The sequence below is a fragment of the Mus pahari genome, chromosome 6 (assembly GCF_900095145.1).
Source record: "Mus pahari chromosome 6, PAHARI_EIJ_v1.1, whole genome shotgun sequence".
NCBI lineage: Eukaryota > Metazoa > Chordata > Mammalia > Rodentia > Muridae > Mus > Mus pahari.
Window position 1 is genome coordinate 659,632 of NC_034595.1, and position 19,790 is coordinate 679,421.

At 49.6% G+C, this 19,790-nt stretch overlaps 1 protein-coding gene across 1 annotated transcript in view; it reads left to right on the forward strand.

Moving 5' to 3' along the window:
- The window catches only part of Tmod1 (tropomodulin 1), a 74,627-nt gene that overhangs the window by 12,839 nt on the left and 41,998 nt on the right, over positions 1-19,790 (forward strand). The window contains exon 2 of the mRNA XM_021200387.2: positions 8,683-8,851. Within this exon, the coding sequence (XP_021056046.1) occupies positions 8,732-8,851 (120 nt within the window). The 5' untranslated portion in view covers positions 8,683-8,731. The remainder of the gene's footprint in view (positions 1-8,682; positions 8,852-19,790) is intronic.

Sequence of the window (19,790 nt, forward strand, 5' to 3'; positions counted from 1 at the left end):
GTGTGCGTGTGTGTGTGTGTGTGTGTGTGTGTGTGTATGTGCACATGTGTGCAGGTGCCCACAAATGCCAGAAGAGGATATTGGATCCCCTGGAGCTGGAGTTACAGGTGACTTCTCTCCAGCCCTCTTTCCTGCCTTTCAAAGGGCCCTGTGGTTTTATCCCACAATGAATCCATTAAATTCTGCAGGTGGTTGTCTTTAATGCTGTTCTATTGCTGTGAAGAGATGCCACACCCATGACAGCTTTTATAAAAGAAAGCACTTAACTGGGGGCATGCCTCTGTTTTCAGAGAGTCATTCCATTATCATCATGGCAGAGAGCGTGAAGGCAGGAATGGTGGAGTAAAAACCTGAGAGCTGCATCCAGAGCCATAAAACCTCAAGGCCCACCCCCCAGTGACATACTTCCTCCAACCAAGCCACACCTCCTAATCCTTCTAATCCTTTCCAACAGTTCCACTCCCTGCTGATTAAGCATTCAAGTAGATGAGCCCATGGGGGGCCACTTTTATTCCAACCACCACAGCAGTTGTACTTCCTTGCCTCACTTCTGTAACAACTTATAAGACAAAAGCAACGTAAGGAAAGGCAGGGATCTCCAGGCTTAATATTTGAAGGTATTGTGGTCCATCATCATCGTGGTGGAGGAGCCATGGGGGAGCGTGAGGTAGGTAGATGTCCCATTGCATCTGCAGTCAGGGAGAGATGAATGCTGGTGCCTAGCTCACCGTCTCCTTCAGGGCCTACATTCAGAGTGGCTCATCCAACCTCAAGTCATCCAGTCTAGAAAGTCCCTCCCAGACATACCCAGAGCTTTCTCTAGGTGGTCCTAGATCCTGTCAAGGTGACTGTCAGGATTAGCGGTTAATCACAGCAGTCCTGCCTGGGAGACTCTTGCAACATCGATGGTGGGTGGAACTGGGCTGCTTTATGTGGGGTGGAGGGGGAGAGAAGGAAGCCCCTTCAAATATGAGAAGGCTAGGGGTTTGTACCTTGGTCCCTCTGAGACCTTCTCCTGCTTCCTGCTTCTTCCCCTTTTCTCTCCGGATAGGTCACAAGTGACACCCCTAGGGTCAGAAAACCCATGCCTAAGGGTGGTTGTTTCTTAGATGCCACAGAGGTCTCTGGAGAGTGGGGGAGTAGCTGTTGTTAGAATCCTCCTCTCATTTTATGACCTTGAACTTGTCCCCAAGCGTTTATGACCTCGTCTTCCCCTTCCACACTCAGCTGAGTGCTGGTTGACGTCCTTCCCTGGCCGGCTGCTGGCCTGAGGTGGGACTCAGTTGTGCACTGTGTGTCCCTTGGTGACAACCCATCGGCAGCTGCTGTGTTCTTCCTCTGAGCCGGGCTGGGGCTGAGCACTGAGAAGAGATGTCAGATGGGATCCGGCTCCTCTCTGGCTCCACCTGGGATGCAATGTCTTCTGTTAGTACTGGGGGTGGGGCATTACATAACCACCTTCCCCAGGTTGTGCATGGTATCAGGGACACCATGTCTTGATGACATCAAACCCTAGATGTGGGTTTTGTTCTGCCTCAATGGGGAGCTATTAGGGATAATTAGAGGCTTATTGGCTGCAGGAGAATGGTTTTCATAGGTGTCTGGATGTGGCCTGAGGAAGGAGAGCTGAGGCAGAGGGATGGGCCAAGCTCTTGGGATGACACAGTTATTAAAAGGTAAAGGCCCTGAGAAGAGAAAGAACAGATGCATGAATGGCTGAAGACACAGGATTCCAGCCACACAGAGACAATAGTGTCCGGTTCCACCCTTGTGAGCTACAAAGTGTAACCATAATCTCAGGCCAGGCTGGGCCCCTGAGAGCAACCACACAGCGGCAGGAGTGGGGCAGAGGGAAGGGAGGGCTAGCATTATGTTGCCAAGTTTCGGCTGTGGCGGATGAGAGCATTCCAGAGGTGGATGGTGGTGACGTCTGCTTGAGAAAGCACCGGATTGTCCTGAGTGCCTTTGTACTGGACACTTCAAGATGGAGAAGGCCTGGGGTGTAGGGGAGGCAGGGAGGGTGCAAGGACCCCCTCAGATGCTCTTGTGTCCCTGAAGCTAGGTGGGGGAGAGGAGGGAGAGATTCAGGAGGAGGCAGAGCACAGCGTCTGGGACACAGGACTTTGGCATGAAGAGCCACAGCATAGACTCCTTCTGGTGATGCATCTCCTAAAAGAAAGGCCTGCATGTCAAAGATCAAGAGAGGATATCGTGTCGATTTATCTTTGACATTCCTTGGTGCAACCTTTCTAGAACTTGGGGAGATGCTGTTCTAAACCAAGGTGGTGCCACCTAGTGCCTCCTCCCCAAATGTCTGGGCAGAGCAGATACTGGAGGAGCCATCGCCGCCGTGCCATGCCGTGCTGTGCCGGGAGCTCTCTCTTTCTGCAGCTTTCCTGGTGGATAGCCTTAGCCTTAACCCACTGATTTCTACTATGCAACCTGCAGAGCTTCGTTCCCTGCCACAGCTTGTAAACCCTGTTGCTTTATGTTTAGCAAAGGCTGCTTGAGATTTGTGCTGTAGAGAACCAGGGTAGCTAGCTGGATCTGATCTGAGCCTAGCCTACACACCAGGTGGTAAAGGCTGGAGCAGGCGAGGGCATTTTCAAGTTGCTGCAGCTCCTCTTTCTTCTTCACAGTGACACTGGAGTCAGTAGGGACCCAGGTTATGAGGCAGAGCAGCTCTGCTTCAGGAGAGCCACGTTGGGAGTTTGGCTGGAGCTGAATCACAGACTGCCATCCCTCCCCTCCAGGATTCCACACTCATCTAATCCCAGGCCAGGCTTCCCGTGTAAAGATGGATAAGCAGAGGCTCGAAGAAGACCAGACATTTGCCTGAGTTTTTAACGATGCTAGATCAGAGCTCAGATGTGCCCTCTGTTTACCTTGATGGTGTTTCTGCACCAGGCACAGGGCTTGGCTGTGAGGACGCAGGCCTCCTGGGAGGGACTCTATGGTCTGATGATAGTGTGAGGAGAAAGTAGAGAAGAGACTCCAGCAGCAGCATCTGTTCCATTACAGCACCTGGCACTGCAAGTCTGGGTGGGCTGTGCCCCATCCCCAGTTGCACCTTTATCTGCCTGACAATACTCACTCTTACAACGCCCTACAGGGTGAATCCTGCCACTCTGGCTCGGTCCAGTGAGTCTCAGCTTTGTGTTTGATCTCTTATTTCAAGGAGCTCTTCAGTGACCCAAAGCAAGCATATGGAGCAGGGTCAGGGTGAGCCCTCTCGCCCTTCCAGGTGTCTGGATGGAGGCAACTTATCAGAGGTCTCGGGGCACAGTTTTAAAGCCACCTATTCGACCCAATTCTGCCATTGATGACAGCTCAGTAAAAAGAGGCCTTAAGAATGTAATGATGGTCACCCTGGCAGTTAACATCAAAACTGACTGTCCAGCCGGGTGGGGGACGCTCCATCCCGACACCTCTTCTGCTAGGAAGCAGAGGCCTTGCATTAACAGTTATAAATGCAATCTCTTGAAAGCCCTGTTTTAAAACTGAGCCTGCAGTGGGATCTGTCAGCACACCAAGTCATGTCCCCACCCCCACCCCCACCCCCACTCTACCTCTTCTCCACCGCAGGTCCCACACTCAGAGGAGAATCCTTCTTTGCAGAAATTGTCCTGCGAGCTAACCAGATGAGTGAGCCTTGAAGCTGACAGCTTCTTGATTCTCCGTCCTTCTTGGCCTATTTAAAGTTATTGCCTCATCCCTCTGTAATATTCACAAGGTGCTTGGCATTCAAAAGGGCTTTTAAATCCCTGTGAAATAGAGATTTTTGAACTCAGCAGTGACTCGGGTGGATGTGTAGTATTACTTTCCAGGATACAATAAGAGGAGACCTCCTCAGGACATTTGAAGATGACATCGTGTGGGTGGCCTGTTGCTAGGCTCCAAATGTCTCTCAGCAGGCCCCAGAGTTGCCACCTACCGCTCTCATCTGGCTATCTGCCCCAACCCCCACCCCCTGCAACTTCTGCCCAAGCTCCTTTTCATGATAATGCCTCTCTCCTGTCCTCAAGTTCTGGCTCATAGATTCTCTAGAGTCCAGCGGTGTGTGATGCTTCTCCTAAAGTCTTACTGCAAAGCATCTAGAAAATGAGTCAACCAGAAAAAAGAAAAACAAAAACAAGCATAGGAAGATCCCAGGTTTCTGAGTACTCTCAAGTTGTGTCCTCATGGGCTCTGTCCCTGTGACGTATCTTCTTATGTGACGGCTCCCGGTATGACCTAGAAGTGACTCTAAGACAGTGCTTTTCCAAAATTTGGTTTACAAGATTCCTACTTGTTGAGACATGTCTTAGAGATCTAATGTCATGACAAAAGAATTGTAGGATTCCATTGCACCCGATTTCTGGAGATATCCCTTGTGTAGCTGTATAATAAGCCTTTTGAGAAGTCCTATCTTGTGGCTCATGGTACAATCTAGGACTTCTGAGGACTGTCTTATGCTCACTTTTAATTGCTAAGACAAAATACCCAAGACTGGGTACTTTTGAAAGTAAAAAGCATTATTGAGCTCACAGTTTTGGAGGAGAAAATCCAAAGTCAGGCAGCCCTAACAGTTCCCCTGCAGGGAGAGCTCTTTTGGGTATAATCAGCACATGGCCATGACAACATGGTGAGACAGTGCACCAGAAGTAGAAATCGCATGGCAAGACCCTGACCCAGAAAGCAGGGGGAGGGGATCCTGGTTATTTCTTTTGTCAACTCGACAGAGTGAGAGTCTCCTGGGAAGAGAAACCTCAACTGAAGAAGATACCTCCATCAGATTGTGGGCAAGCCCGTGGGCAAGCCTGTGGGGCACTTTCTTGGTTGATGATTGATGTGTCAGGACCCAGCCCACTGTGGGCGGTGCCACCGCGGGCAGGTGGTCCTGAGTGGTTTAGAGAAAACAGGCTGAGCAAGCTTTCTGGAGCAATCCAGTAAGCAGCACTCCTCCGCGGCCTCTGCTTCAGTTCCTGCCCCAGGATCCTGCCCGGACTTCCCTCAGTGATGGAGTGTGACCTGAGAGTTGTTAAGATGAACTAAACCCCTTTCGCCCCAAGTTGCTTTTAGTCGTGATATTTTATCAAAGTAATAGGAGCTCTTAAGAGAAGGAGCCAAACCCTCTTGTGAGGCTATGCCAGTGCCTGGCAAACACAGAAGTGGATGCTCACAGCCAGCTGTTGGATGGAACACAGGGTCGCCAATGGAGGAGCTAGAGAAAGTACCCAAGGACCTTAAGGGGGCTGCAACCCTGTAGGTGGAACAACAATATGAACTAACCANTACCCCCTGAGTTTGTGTCTCTAGCTGCATATGTAGCAGAAGATGGCCTAATNNGCCNTCANTGGGNAGAGAGGCCCCTTGGTCTTGCAAACTTTTTATGACCCAGCACAAGGCAAGGCCTGGGCCAAGTAGTGGGAGTGGGTGGGTAGGGGAGCAGAGGTGGGGGGAGGATATAGGAAACTTTCGGGATAGCATTTGAAATGTAAATAAAGAAAATAATAATAAAAAAAAAAAGAGAGAAGGAGCCAAACTTATTCTTTTTATGATGACTCCTTCAAGTAGTAAATAAACCATTCTGTAAGACCAGAATTAGTCCCTTCAGAGGGCAATGCCTGCAAGGACCTTTCTGCCTCATATACGCCCCCACTTATTTTTTAAATATATAGTATTTTATTAGTTCCTTGAGGATTTCATGCAATGTATTTTGATCATATTCACCTTTCTACTCCTCCCTGATCTAAACCTATCTCCCTACCTGCTCCCAACTTCAAGGCATCTTTTTAAAAACCATCCACTGAATCCAATTTTTGTTTCCCGTATAGTCCTGGGTGTGAGGCCATCCATTGGAATGTGCTCGCTACAGTGGGTCCTACTTCTTAAAGCCCCCAGTACAGCAGCAGTGCCACACTGGAGACTGGGTTCCAACACAAGAAACTCCAGGGAATCAAGCCACATCTGCAGCACAGCAGACACCAAAAACTGGGGTTCTGAAACCCGTCTCAGAGATCTAAGTTCCGAGGCTAGGCTGGACACCCTTATGAGTTTGTTCTGGAAGTCATTATTTGAGTCCCTCTGGGCCTTGTCATGGAGATCATGGATCCTTGTGTTTCCTGGCTGCTGTGAGGGCCTTCAGTTGTAACTGTAGCAGGTTGCCCGAGCGAAAGGAAATGAACAGGAGTGAGCACCTACAGTCCGAACATTGTATACATGGGGTCTGGTCACAGGAGGACTTCAGCCCAAGCTGAAGCCTTCTTGGAGAACAGCAGAGCACTGGTGTTCTGGGTTTGGGAAGCTCATCTGTCTTACTGAGGTGGCTGTCGCTCTGCCTTCTCCTGAGGATGTACCCATCATGGTATAGATTTACATGAATGCAACGCGCCTCTGCTCTCCCAAGCCTGTGCTTTTTCTGGTGGTTAGTTTGGCTTTAGTTTGTTTTTAAAATCACTCCAACTGCCCTTAATTTAAAAAGCCCATCTTTTCAATGGGTGAACTGTCTTCTCTCAGTTTTCACTTTTCACTTCTGTAGAAAATTCCATTTGTTATTTCACAGATGGACCATAGGTATGTTCTCTCTCTCTCTCTCTCTCTCTCTCTCTCTCTCTCTTACTTCCTTTGCATGCAAGTGTGCTGGGGTGCTGGAATGGTGTACTCCAAACCAGGAAGGTGTCTGGAAACTGAAAGCTAAGATCAATGTATCCACAGCTTAAGTTCTCCTGTAGATCGGGCTGGCCTTGAACTCACAGAGATACCCCTGCCTCTGAATCCTGGGTGATCGGATTAAAGGCGTACATGACCAACCCCGGATGTTTTGGTTCTTCTGAAAGCTAAGTGGGAAAATAGGCCTAGGACGTCTCCCCTGGCTTCGGGAGTTTTCTGGCAAGCCTTGCCCTGCAAACACCTCAGCTTGCTCTGTCGCATCTGTGTGTGGTACTATGCCGTCTGCTGTCCCAGAATGTCTCCTTTCTGTAGGGACAGCAGTCACCTTCCTTAGCAGTCCGTCTGACTCCAGGATGACCATGTCTAAACTTAAGTTCTATCTCAGCAACCCTGTAAGGACCACTTTCAAGTGAGAGCTCATTTTAACCTGCAGGATGCTCCTGGGTGACTGAGGTGCTGGGGGTTAGAACATCAACATAGGAAGCTTAAGGCAGTGAGTCAATTCATAACATAGACTGTATGCAAAGGACTAGATCCCACTCTGCCATGTTTAAGGCATCCCTCGGCCTCTGAAAGGATGGAGGGTACAGAGGCTCAGGTAGTGGGGAGGCCTAGCACAGGGAGGCAGTCTCACAGACAGAGCATTCCCCTAAAGAAGAGTTCAAAGCTTCCTCAGGGAGACCAGAGACAAGCAGAAAACCATCTGGGCTGCTTTTAGTCAGACGCTCCCTGCTGTAAGCTGGGCCATGGGAGTACCGAACAAGGTCCTCATCGGGAAGAAGGTGTTCAAAGAGATGTGGACCCAGTCCTGGGGCCTCAGTGAGATCAGGTTCATGAGAAGTTGCCAGAACCTCTCAGAGAGTTAATAGATAGGCTGGGCTTGTCATGTTATTATTTTCGTCAGGCTAAAGGACGGGAGGGTTCATGGCCTTGCTGTTCCCCTGCAGTGGAGGAACACCATAGACATCAGAGATCCTGAGCTCTCAAGGCAGTCTTTCAGTTTCTTCGTTGATAAAATGATCACTTAAAACCCCAGCTAGAATGAGCCCACATATATGAAGGGTCATGTGAGGGGTGTTTAACAGGAGAAGGCAGCCTGGAAGTGGCAGGCACAGATGGTTCCCTTGGATCAGTCACTTCTTTTGAAGCAGTTTCCGGGAGAATAGAATGAGGGGTCCATGATACTCTGTGATTCTGTGAAAAAGCTCCTACCATACAGACACTAGCTCCCCGGAAGACCTGAGCTCACACTGGGGACCTACCTACTTCCTGGTGGTATGGGTTAACCTTCCTCAGCCCAAAGGCTTAACACGTAAGCACAAGTTAAACTGGAGGGTCTGTGTGGGGTGCTTAATGATGGCTCTGCGTTTGGTGTCAACAAACTGTATCAACGCCACTGTAGGGTGCTTTTGGTCAGGATTGACTGAGGTGTGGTAGGTGAGGTGCCGGCACGCAGCAGCTGCTCACTTCACCTCTCCCTTTAAACGACAAACCTGACAGTTGCCTGTACTTGTGATTCCCACTGGGACATTGGGAAGATTGTCCAGAAAATATTTGAACAACCTAAGAATAAAATAGTCATCAAGTACTCGGAACTGTTTATAGACACCCATTTACCTACGGCTACTGGCAATGCCAATTGCAACCAACTAACACTCATGTCATTGCACAGGGGAGATGGCGCAGTGGCTGAAGCACCCTCGGGCAAGCGTGAGGACCTGAGTTCAAGTCCACAGATCCCTTGTAGTGAGGGCATACCAGTAATCTCAGAGTTCTTGTGATGAAAGGTGAGGCAGAGGCAGGAGAAACCCTGGGAGCTTGCAGGTCACCTAGTCTGGTGGTCCCAAGGTGACAGGAGGCAAGGATGGACACCCGAGGTCACCCTCTGACCTTCACATATGCATACTCACACACACACACACAGATGCAGCCATACATATCAAAGGAAGATATTGAGCACACCCTACTATTGCGAGAGCAAATCTGGCGGGGGGGGGGGTCTATCTCAAATGGTTTTCCTCTTTCTGACAGGTCAGCAATCAGCACAGAAGTACAGGAGACAAAGACACAGCCTTGCACAATGTCCTACAGACGAGAGCTGGAGAAATATCGAGACCTGGATGAGGATGAAATCCTGGGGGCCCTCACAGAGGAGGAGCTCAGGACGCTGGAAAATGAGCTGGATGAACTAGACCCCGATGTGAGTATCAGGAAAGCGGAACCTTGGCCTGGGGTGGGGTGGGGCAATGCACCAGCACTCGGTGGAGGGACAGTGTGGTGGCCACAGGGGTGGGGGGAGGGGCAGGTGGGCACTTCCCGAAGCCACCAATGTCTTTCTCCTTATATGACAGTGCATTGGGATGATGTAGCCTCCATGGGGCTATTTTTAAAATGTTGTATTACTCATGGTTCTCCAGAAAAACAGAACCAATAAGATGTGTGTGAGAGAAAGTAAATGTATATCCCACTGAGAGAAATTTAGAAGCAATTGGCTCATGTGGTTTTGGAGACCAACAAGCCCTGAGAGCTGCAATTGGCAAGCTGGAAACCAGGAAAACGGTGATAGCAAGCTGGTCTAAATGTTCATAGGCTCAAGACTTAGGCACAGTTCATGTAGTAAAAAAAAAAAAAAAAAAAAAAAAAAGGTAAAAAANAAATTTAGAAGCAATTGGCTCATGTGGTTTTGGAGACCAACAAGCCCTGAGAGCTGCAATTGGCAAGCTGGAAACCAGGAAAACGGTGATAGCAAAGTGGTCTAAATGATAATAAGCTCAAAACTTAGGAACAATTAATGTAGTAAAAAAAAAAAAAAAAAAAAAAGGTGACGGGTGGAAAAACCAACCAACCAACCAAGAAACAAAAGCAAAAACCAGTGCTCTGGTGCAGGCAGTTAGGTGGGCGGCAGTCCTCCTTCTCAGGGGAGGGTCTGTGACAGATGGGATGGGCCATCCCACATCACAGGGACTGTCTGCCTGACTCAGTCTACAGATGAGATGCCATGTTCATCTCCCCCAGAAACACCCTCCCAGAGACAACCAGAATAACATCCGACCAAACACCCAGCAACCTGGGGCTCAGGCAAGCTGACTCATTACAGTTACCCATCGAAAGTCCTCCTCTTCGTTAACGTGGCGCTTGGGCGTATCTTTTCAAACCACAGGCAATTATTAGCAAACAAAGACAACGGCGTGTCATAGCTGTGCCCAACATGATGCTATGTAGGATAAATCCCTCCCTCTTCTCCAGGAGGGGAGGTAAGACCTCCAGGGATGTTACCCAAACACCTCTGTGGAGAACTGATACTTCAGTAGTACCACCAAACAGTCAGTACAGCTTATGCTGTGTCATAAGACTTGGGGCGGGGCAATGATCTCTGCTGCCCACGTACACGGTCGGGAAGCAGGAGGCGATACTCATGACAGCCGTAGCCCCAGTTTCTCTAACCAGACAGATGGAGGTAACCAGTATTTGTGACCACCTCCTTCCATTAACCAATCTGCACTGCTTCAGCCCTCAGCAAGCACCTTGACTGGCTAGCTGTGGTTCTTGACCTGATAGGCTGCTCCTGAGCTTCCTGCTCTCTGTTGATAGTTCTTCTCAGGCTTCCCACCAGCTTTCAGCACAGCAGCCCCAGGAGTTACCCCAAGCATTCCCCCCATCCTCCACACCTCCATCACAGAGTAGTTGTTTGTCATCTCCAGTCACCTATGGATTCTGAAGCAGGAGGAATCCTGGAGGCCAGGTAGCAGTGTGTTCACCTCCTGCTCAGTGGAACCGTTGTCCCTCCTGTGACAGGAGCCTTTGTTCCTTTGGAACTGAGATGTCTGGGCAAGCAGAGCAGAAGGTTTTAAGGAAATGGAAGCAAAACTATGGCTGATTCATGGCTCCCTAAGGGCAATGCTGTGTGCCACCACTCCAGTGCCCAACCTTGAGTCCTGGACCTGTGGATCTTATCTCCAAGGGAGACAGGATCGCCTGAGGTCCCTGATTCAGAGCACGCGCAGACCTCTAGAGAGCCTAGCCCCAGCACTGCAAGGCCCTGCTAGTGTTGTGACAGACAGGCTTCCGAGGGCCACTGTGCCTCTCTGGCACAGCCTGATGCTTCTGGATGGCGGAGACCAGGGTGGAATGAATTGCCCAAGCAATAGAGAACATGGAGGGTCCTCTCATGTGTTTTAAGTTTCATTTTGCAGTTTGGCATATTTAAGTTGTTCCTTCAGTGGCGATGTCTTGTTTGGCAAGCCCCACTGGAGCCGTGAGCAAGGTCAAGGGAGACATTCCCACCAGCCTCTGGGACAGGTCTCCCGCCTGTAACTCCATGGCAGGTACCCAGCACAAGTGAAGGCAGAATGGTATTAAATGAATGGTCTTAAAGATAGAACCTTTATGCCCCTCTTAAAAGCAGGCATCGCTCAGCTCTGACCTAACAGTGGTCCGTAAGGGAAGCATCACCTGAGTGGTGCTCCGCTAACACAGCCCATCCCTCCTGAGTGGTGCTCCGCTAACACAGCCCATCCCTCCTGAGTGGTGCTCCGCTAACACAGCCNCCGCTAACACAGCCCATCCCTCCTGAGTGGTGCTCCGCTAACACAGCCCATCCCTTCTGAGTGGTGCTCCGCTAACACAGCCCATCCCTCCTGAGGCACAGTGAGCAAGGCCACCCCAGGCCTCTCTTTGACACATGTGGTCTTGGGCAGGGTGTGGTTTATCCTTCTCCAGAACTCAGTGCCTACCCCTGCCCACCCTCTGTGCCCCATGAAATGATCAAGTCAGCTGTTTCCTTAAGGGTGGGTCCCTGCCCCACAGAATGACATCCAAGTATGTCCTCATCTTGCTGATCACAACTGTCTCAACCATGAGATAGTTCCTTGGTGAGGGATGCTCAATTTAATTGGCAAGGGGCCTTGGTGGAGGGTCTTAGGTCCCTCCTTCCCCTGCTTCCTTCGTTCAGAGGAAACAGCAAAGGAAAGATTGGACTTCTCAGTCCTAGCTCTTCTAAATCACTGTTCTGTAGAATTACAAGAGGGAGAAGACAAGCTGCCATGTGGCTGCCCAGAGTTAATTTAATGTGAGGTACCATCACCAGAGCCTGGCATGGACACTGCCTCTGGTTAGCTCAATGTAGGCCAGGTGGGCAGGACAGATTACATCCTAGGATCAGATGGAGCTTAGAGGGGCAGTTACTTCCTCCTGGCGGGAAGTTCCCCAGACCCAATTGAGTGTGGTTCCTTGGGTCAGGGTTTGCTGGGGAGGAGGAGCCTCAGTGTGAGTTCTGTGGAGACTTGGATGGGAATAGAAAAGGGAAGGGGGTATGTAATGGTGCTGAGATGGCAAGGCAGTTGGGACCTCCCTTGGTGACCTGGCTAGCCTCTCCGTGGTGACTCTATGTGGCTGAGTGGGAGCTAACCCTGGAGATGCCCGCCAGAAGGAGGTGAAAGGTTCTTGTGGGAGCGTCGCATCCTGGGAGCTCACACAGGCAGGTGCATTTCCTGAAAGTAAGGAAGGATGCTGCCCCTCTCCACAGGCTCACCCTCTAGAGTGTCACTCCTGTACCATTCCCCAGGAGAGGTGTGAGCATCCGCCCCACCCCAGATCCCCGCATGCCTGCTGTGTCTGGCCCTCTGCTCTTTTGTCATTACCCTGAGCAGCAGTGTGGGGATGAGATCAGATGAGGCAGCAGATGCAAATAGGGCAGGTGAGGACGGGGGTCAGAATCCAGTGTCAGCCCCAGGAGGGCAGAGCCTCTCAGAACCAAGATTTTAGTTTCCAGGGACTGAGCTGAGGCACTGGCTGGGTCCCTGCTTCACTCTTAAACCAACAAAGAGTTCGAAGAGAGTTTCCTACTCAAATGGCAGGCTGTGTGGTCTCAGAAGTCCCCGGGGACCACTGTGTCATTTCGCCTGCTCTACCTCAAAGGTAGCAGGGAAGAGGCCGCTCTGTGGGTGCCCACAGGAGGGAGAAGACACAGGGGGTTCAGATCGATGCCCAGCTTGCCTGCTCAACAGAACAGAGTGCCGGGGGTTAGATTGCAAACATCCTGCAGAGAAGCAGGGGCGGGCACTCGCCCCCTGAGACCTACAGGTCTCAAGGGCTGACATCTTTCAAAGGCTCCTTTCTCTTTTTCAGTTCAGGGAGAAGAAAAGAGAAATCAGAGAAGAGGAGGAGATAATAGGGTGGTAGGGTTAGTGTCCCCAACACACAATTGACCCCTTCACTGACTGAGACGGGCTCTCTTACCTGGTTTATAAGGCAGTAGAGTTTTTGAAAGGCAAATGGGGCTCCCTCCATCCCAGAACAGAACATTCCAGCTCCAGTTTCACTGGGCTGGGAGCCCAGCTCTGTAATCAGGACTCTGGAGAGGCTGAAGGTATGCAGGCCCAGAGGAGGGGAGCCCAACAGGTGTCCAATCCCCCTATTCCAGACCAGGATTAGAGTCCAGAGAGGGAAAGGGATCTGCCCCTAGGACCAATGTCCAGACAGAGCCAGGGTAGACCCTAAGACCTCAGTGCCTGGCACTGCCCCTTGGCAGACTCTACTCTCCTTTATTTATTTTTGTGTCCCGGTGCTGATGTGTCTCTTCCTACGTGCACAGGTTGTTCTAAGAACTTGAAGACATAGCTCACTTCACTTCACCATGCTCCTGGGAGTCAGGTGTTCTTGCCATCCCAGCTTCACTGATGAAGTAGCCGAGAAGCGAGGTACCTTGTCCAGCATCTTACGAGTAGGCGGTGGCAGAGCCCAAACATGGTCTTAGAGTTCATGCCCTAGCCAGAGGAAGTAATCCCCTCTCTGAGCTCCCCCTGTTCCTAGGATGTAATCTATTCTGCCTACCTGGTATACCTAAGGCATCATGGGAGTCTGAAGGAGGGAGCTGGGGCCACCGAGTTCTGGAGGCAGCACATGCAAATGGTTTCTTTCTTTCTGGAAGATGGTGGAGACAGACAGTTATCAGCTCTTCTCTTCTCAGCCCTGTTTCTTTTTTTTGTTTGCATCTCAGTTCCTCTCAGTAAAGCACACCCAGTTGGTCCAGATGGCTCAGAAGCCCCCAGGGCTCTCTCTATCCACTTGTCATTTCCTGAGCCCCTCCTAGCTGGCTCGGCACCTGATGGCATCAAACACTTGAGAGGGCAGTGTGTGCGATTATGCAACCCTTAAGCCTCATCATGTGACAGGATAGAGTAGGACACTTGAAAAGCAGCTTTGCCACAGAGGATTTCAAACTTGTACACATTAGAGAGAGAGAAAAAAAAGTCCTTGAGACTTAGTATCTCTCATTCTGGAAAATCTCGAGCTTATCATGAGATTGCTGCCCTTGGACTCTCTCGGGAAAGGAATGCCTCACGTGCTAAAAGTGTCTGCTGTTGACTGACTCCCAGGCCTGCCCCTTCTCTCTCTGTGGTTAAGTGGGCTCTGCACTGAAGCACAGCCAACTCCTTGCTCAGTCGGCTTTGTGCTGGGCAGTAGGAGAACTGAACATGGGAAGAGCAAGCCATCCCAGGAGCGTGTGCCAGCAGCAGTGGGCCAGCTCTTACGGGCCACATGGGGCGTGGACTGTCAAGTCCTCTGAGTGGGTTCAGCATGTAGATCCATCTTATGATGCAGAAATTGAGCCTTGGAGGAATGAGAGTTGAGTGCCTCAGAAGCATGAGGACTTAATTCTGATTCCCAGAGGCCAGTTTTTTTTTAAAAAAAAAAAAAAAAAAAAAAAAAACAGGAAGGGGGACTCTTCCTTGAATTCCTAGTCCTTGAGGGTGAGAAGCTGGAGCCAGAGATGGATTCCTGGAGCTCGTTGGCCAGCCAATCTAACCATGTTTAGGGAAAGACCCCTGTGTCAATAAGTAACTTTGGCTTCTACGCATACAGGAACAGGCAGGCTGGGTACCAGCACAGTTGTGCTTACACACGCGCATTCGCGTGCGTGCACACACACACATACACACACACAGAGTTTAATTATATAAAGGAAAATGTATTAATATTGCTTGTTAATGAGAAGTGACTATTTTTTTTAAAGGCTGAACATTTAGCAGGAGAAAAGGTAGATTAATCTCAACTTTTATAAAGAATCTGAAGCCTAAGAGTTGATTTTTAAGTCAGCTGTTAGGAATTGGTGGCACAGTATCGCCACAGAACACCAATGGAAGCGGGCTGTCCTCAAGGCCTAGGTAATATGAGTCTCCACAGACAGGCTCTTGCATGCTGGGGGCTCAGCATTTCATGAGGATTGTCTCATAAAACATCCACAAAGATCCTGCGCTCAAGCCTCATGGCAGCAGGAATCTATGCCCTTCTACATATGGGGCTGGGGTAATGTGAGGAACCCTACTGTCATTAAACCGTGGACTGGGTTCAGCAGGTCCTGTCTGGGCTTATGTGTCAAGGGTTCTGAAAACAAGGAGCCTCAAATTGCAGAGAGAAATGATGGAGGAGCCTCCCAGAACTGTGGATTCTTAGAGCTGCAAAGGCACTTGGAGCCATTAACACACACATACATGCACACACATCTACACGAACACACAAACATACACATGCACACACAAGCATACATGTACAGGCACATGCATACTCACGTGCAGGCACATGCATCCACCTGCACATCACACACACATTTGCTCACATATTCATATACACAGAGACATGCACACATGTGTGCATACACATGTGTATACACACACACACACATGCACACAAAATCAGGAGAAAGACCCTGACTGTCGCATCCTCCTGGACATATACTGTTTGGTTGGTGTTGTCTTTGACCAAACCACCATCATACCAGTCCCATAAGTCACATGACCATTGCAGTGATGAAAAATTAACACTGACAAGACCATGAACCCAAGAGAGGAGGAAAAAAAAAAACAACCTACCAAGGGTCACACCCTTAGGTCAGCAGCTGGGTTACGAGGAGGACCTGGGCCTTCTGGTCACACCTCAGGATTCCCTCTGGGTCTGACTCTGCAGCATGGCACACCCTCCCATACCCCAGATCAAGTCCTGCAGGGAATGGGGCTCGCCTGGCTATCCTGGGAGCAGCCAAGTTTGATCCATGGGGCTGTGGTGCTGTCTTGTAACACAAACGGGCAGAATTGCAAGCGCGGGACAGAAGTAAACAGTTGGAATGGAAAGAAATAAATCTCTCCTCTAAAAATAGGCTTCTCATCCTTAGAAACACTGCCCAGCAGTGTGTGCAGAACGGAGGATGAGAGTCAGGCCAGGCTGTGATGTCCCCACCCCACCCTTGTCTCCCGACACCTCTCCTCACTCATCTCCATTCTCCATGCTTCCTTGTGCCTCCTCTTCTCCCCCGCTAGAACCAGAGTCCTTCCTTCACCCCTTAGGTTCAACATCCTCCCACTCTGCGGGCTCTCAGCCCCTCAACACCTGGGGCCTTGCTGCCCACCAGCATGGCACCTCCTGCGCAGGACACGGGACACTTGCTTTCTATTTCCGTGGCATTGATCAGATCTTAACATCTTATCTCTTTTGACTCAGACTATCTTTACAGTGATAAGATAGCTCTGCCTCAAGCCCGGAGCCAACTTCTCAGCCTTCGCCCATTCTCCCTGAGTACTTCCCACCACTCTGGCGGGCAACCCAGATACCCACGGTGGCGGCAGGTGGGGGAAGCAGATGGTAGATGAAAGAAAGGAATCCCTGGCCACCATGGCTCCTATTTTGTTTTTCCCACCTTTGAAAGGACTTGGATACAGTGGAATCCACAGTGTCTAAAGAGGTTCGCTGTACAGAAAAAGAAATGTCTTAGGCCACAATCTTGGAGGAAGGAACAGCATCTGATAACCTGCAGCTCAGAGACAATAGGGAATGGTAGGGACTGAGGTCAGGGGAGTTTGTCTGAAGGACACCTGCTGTTAGCTCTGTGGACTGAGGCCATGTGCGTCATTCAGGTTCAGCACTGCTGCGTCAGAAAACTTTTTGAGAGGTTCAGGAAATCTGTTTTTTTCCTGTACAGGCCCCTGGTTTTAAAACATTGGCAATTTATTGAAACACTTAAAACCAAACCAAAAAATTTCCAAGTTTCTGTATTTCGTTGGGCCATAGATTCCTTTATTTTTTGTTTCACATACATACATACATACATACATACATACATATGATTATGTCAAAAGGACCTTGGGTGCCTGGAAGATGGCTCATCAGATAAAGTGCTTCTGGTGCAAGCAGAAGGACCTGAGGTTAGATCTCTAGCATCCACCGATCCACCACGGATGCTTGTTATCCTGGTACTGTGGGTTGGAGAGCAGATATAGGTGGATCCAGGGCCTTGCTGGAAGCTAGTCTGAATGGCCAGATGAGCTCTAAGTTGAATGAGTGAGAAGCTCTGTCTCAAAAAGTAGGGCGAAGTGACTGAAGAAGACATCCAGAATCAGCCTCTAGCCTCTTGCACACACGTATGCACCCACATACACACATACATATGCATGCATGTACATACGCACACTTGCATGCACACACATGTATGAGAGACAGAGAAACTGCCTGGCACACAGTTTGTTGCACCTAGATATTTTTGATTTGTTAAATCACTAAAATCTGAAACTCAGAGCCACATGGTAACGTGGCCTAGCACCTGGCTCTCCTGCTGGGCCCACCTGGCTAGTCCTAAGGCACAATGAAGATGGTCCCTTTGTCAAGGGAGGCTTGAACTGACCAGCATGTGACCTCAGCAAGGTCCTCCCCTCTCAGTGCTCCCTAGCACCCATCCTGGAGGTTAGACTGCCCTGTCCTCTAATGTGGGAGGTTCTGGGACTACCCAGCCCAATGAGGGCGCGCCGTGCACACCACACACACACACACACACACACCCGCCACCCCTTTTAAGACATAACTGATTTCCTTGGCAAAAGTAATTCAATAGTTTATTTTCGTTACCATGGAGAATCCAGTTAAGGACCATTCTGGGCATGGCTAGCCATCTATTGCCAGAGGTCTGCAGAACACACTCCTTATAAACAGTGTCATTTGTATGCAAGCTTGGGCCTCCTGCCCTGTGACTTTTAAGCCTGAAATCGTTAGTGGAGAAGATCTTTTGAGACTTCCCAACAGAGTTTTTTCAGGAGTCTGCTGTCCTTTGTTTTAGTGCATTGTGTGCCTGGACAGGTGTGCACATGCTCACCTCTTAAGTGGTCTAGCCTGGGAGGCTCCTGACTGCATATAGAAATGATAACTGCAAGGCTCAAGGATGCCAGTTTGCAGAGAACTGCTAGCATCCCAGGAAAGCCTCTGTGGATCTCCGCTGTCCTTTGGATGCCTGGACTCCAGCACGCAGGTGTGAAGGTTGGACTAAGACGCTGTGCACCTGAGTCCAGTATTTGACAGGAAGTTGATGTTTTAAGAGCCTGAAATGTCATGGTACACACCTGGAATCCCAGGAACTTGGGGGGGGGGGGTGGAGGTGGGGGCCTGCAGCAGAAAGATTGCTTATTTGAGGCTAGCCTGGGCTAAATAGTAAGTTTAAGACTTTGTATTAAAAATAAATATTAAAAAAAAGCCATAGGAAATGTAGTTAGTTTTCTATGATTTTTCCAAGAATATATTAAACTTTTTGCTTCTATAGTTTAAAACCATTCTTTGTTTTTCAGTTTGCGTATTTTGTTTGTTTGAGACAAGGTCCCACTACATGGTCCTATCTATATAGACCAGGCTGACCTCAAACTCACAGAAATCTGCCTGCCTCTGCCTCCCCAATATTAAAGGTATCTGTGCCACCACTCACAGCTTAAAAGCATCATTAAAAATGAATGTGTGTACCTCTTTCCCTAAGCGAGTGCCAGGAATGAGCAGAAACCTACACTGAATGATGCAGTGACGTCCTCTGTGTGGAGCTTTAGTCTGATGGCAAACTTAGGTCAAACCTGGCAACCTGGTGGCCAAGGCTGAAGCCTTTTTAAAATGTGTTTTATTTGCCCTGGAGGTTTTAGTTTATGTGTAGTCCATATTTTAAAATCAAAAGAGTTCCCATTATAATAAGCAGGTTTAATCAGCCCATCCATACCCGTGGATGCCATCTGTTAGCTGAAGCTGGGTGCTTCAGGGCTCAAAAGGCACAGTCGGCACTATCCGCAGGGGTCCCACAGCTGCCATTCTAAGCTGCAGTCAGAGCATGCCTATCTATCCGTTCCTTACACCCACACGCTCTTTCCTGTCTAAAACAGATTGTGCTTCACTGTTCGGTGGCATGACCCCTTCAGGGCCTTGACCAAGTTGTCTTGAGGGAAGCTTTCTGTTCATTGTCAGCCCCACCCCCTTCACATCCCAATGTCTTTGCTCCACTTGCCTGGGTCATGGTGTTTTTCTCTTAAGCAGTGTCCAAGCACACTAGTAACGGTCACTCAGTAGATGTTTGTTGAGTTCATTTCTTAAAAGGTAATGAAAGATTTGTTCTACATATACATGGTCATGGCATTCTTCTTCTTGCCACCAAGAAGGTGATGGGGACACTTCTCCACACTGGCTGGCCTGTGTCTGAGAGCCAGGCTTGAACCCTAAGCATTGAAGGTGATCCAAACAGTATTCTCTCTCTCTCTCTCTCTCTCTCTCTCTCTCTCTCTCTCTCTCTCTCTCTCTCTCTCATCTCCTTCGTGGTCCATTTCTATCCCACGGCACATCACATTGTGGGATACGGCAGCATTTTTGATCCAGCTGGCTCTGACCTAGCCAGCCCCAGAGTCACTACTGGCGACTAGCCGGAGACCAGCCTCACTTCTCAGCATCCCCGGACAGCTCGAGTTAGTTGCATTGCTTTGGGTGTTTTGATCATATTTTCCTATTGGGGGTGGGGGGGTGGGAATAGCTTTCTTTAGATGTAATCCACACACCATCCAATTCACCCATTTAAAGTAGACAATTCGGTGTTTAAATCCATCACAATTGTCCAGCCTTCAATATAGTCAATTTGAAAACACATTCATCACCTCGGAAAGGAGCCTCTTCCTGATTTGCTGTTGCTGCTCAGCCCACCCTTCTGAGCTGAGCCCAGGCTGGTGTCACAAAGCACTGCAGATGGCGGGACATATGCCCCAGAACATTTTTTCTGAGTCCCGGGGGCTCAGAAGGCCCAGCCTGGGGTCTGGCAGGGTGGGTTTTTATGGGGGAATCTCATTCTGGCTTGGGATCAA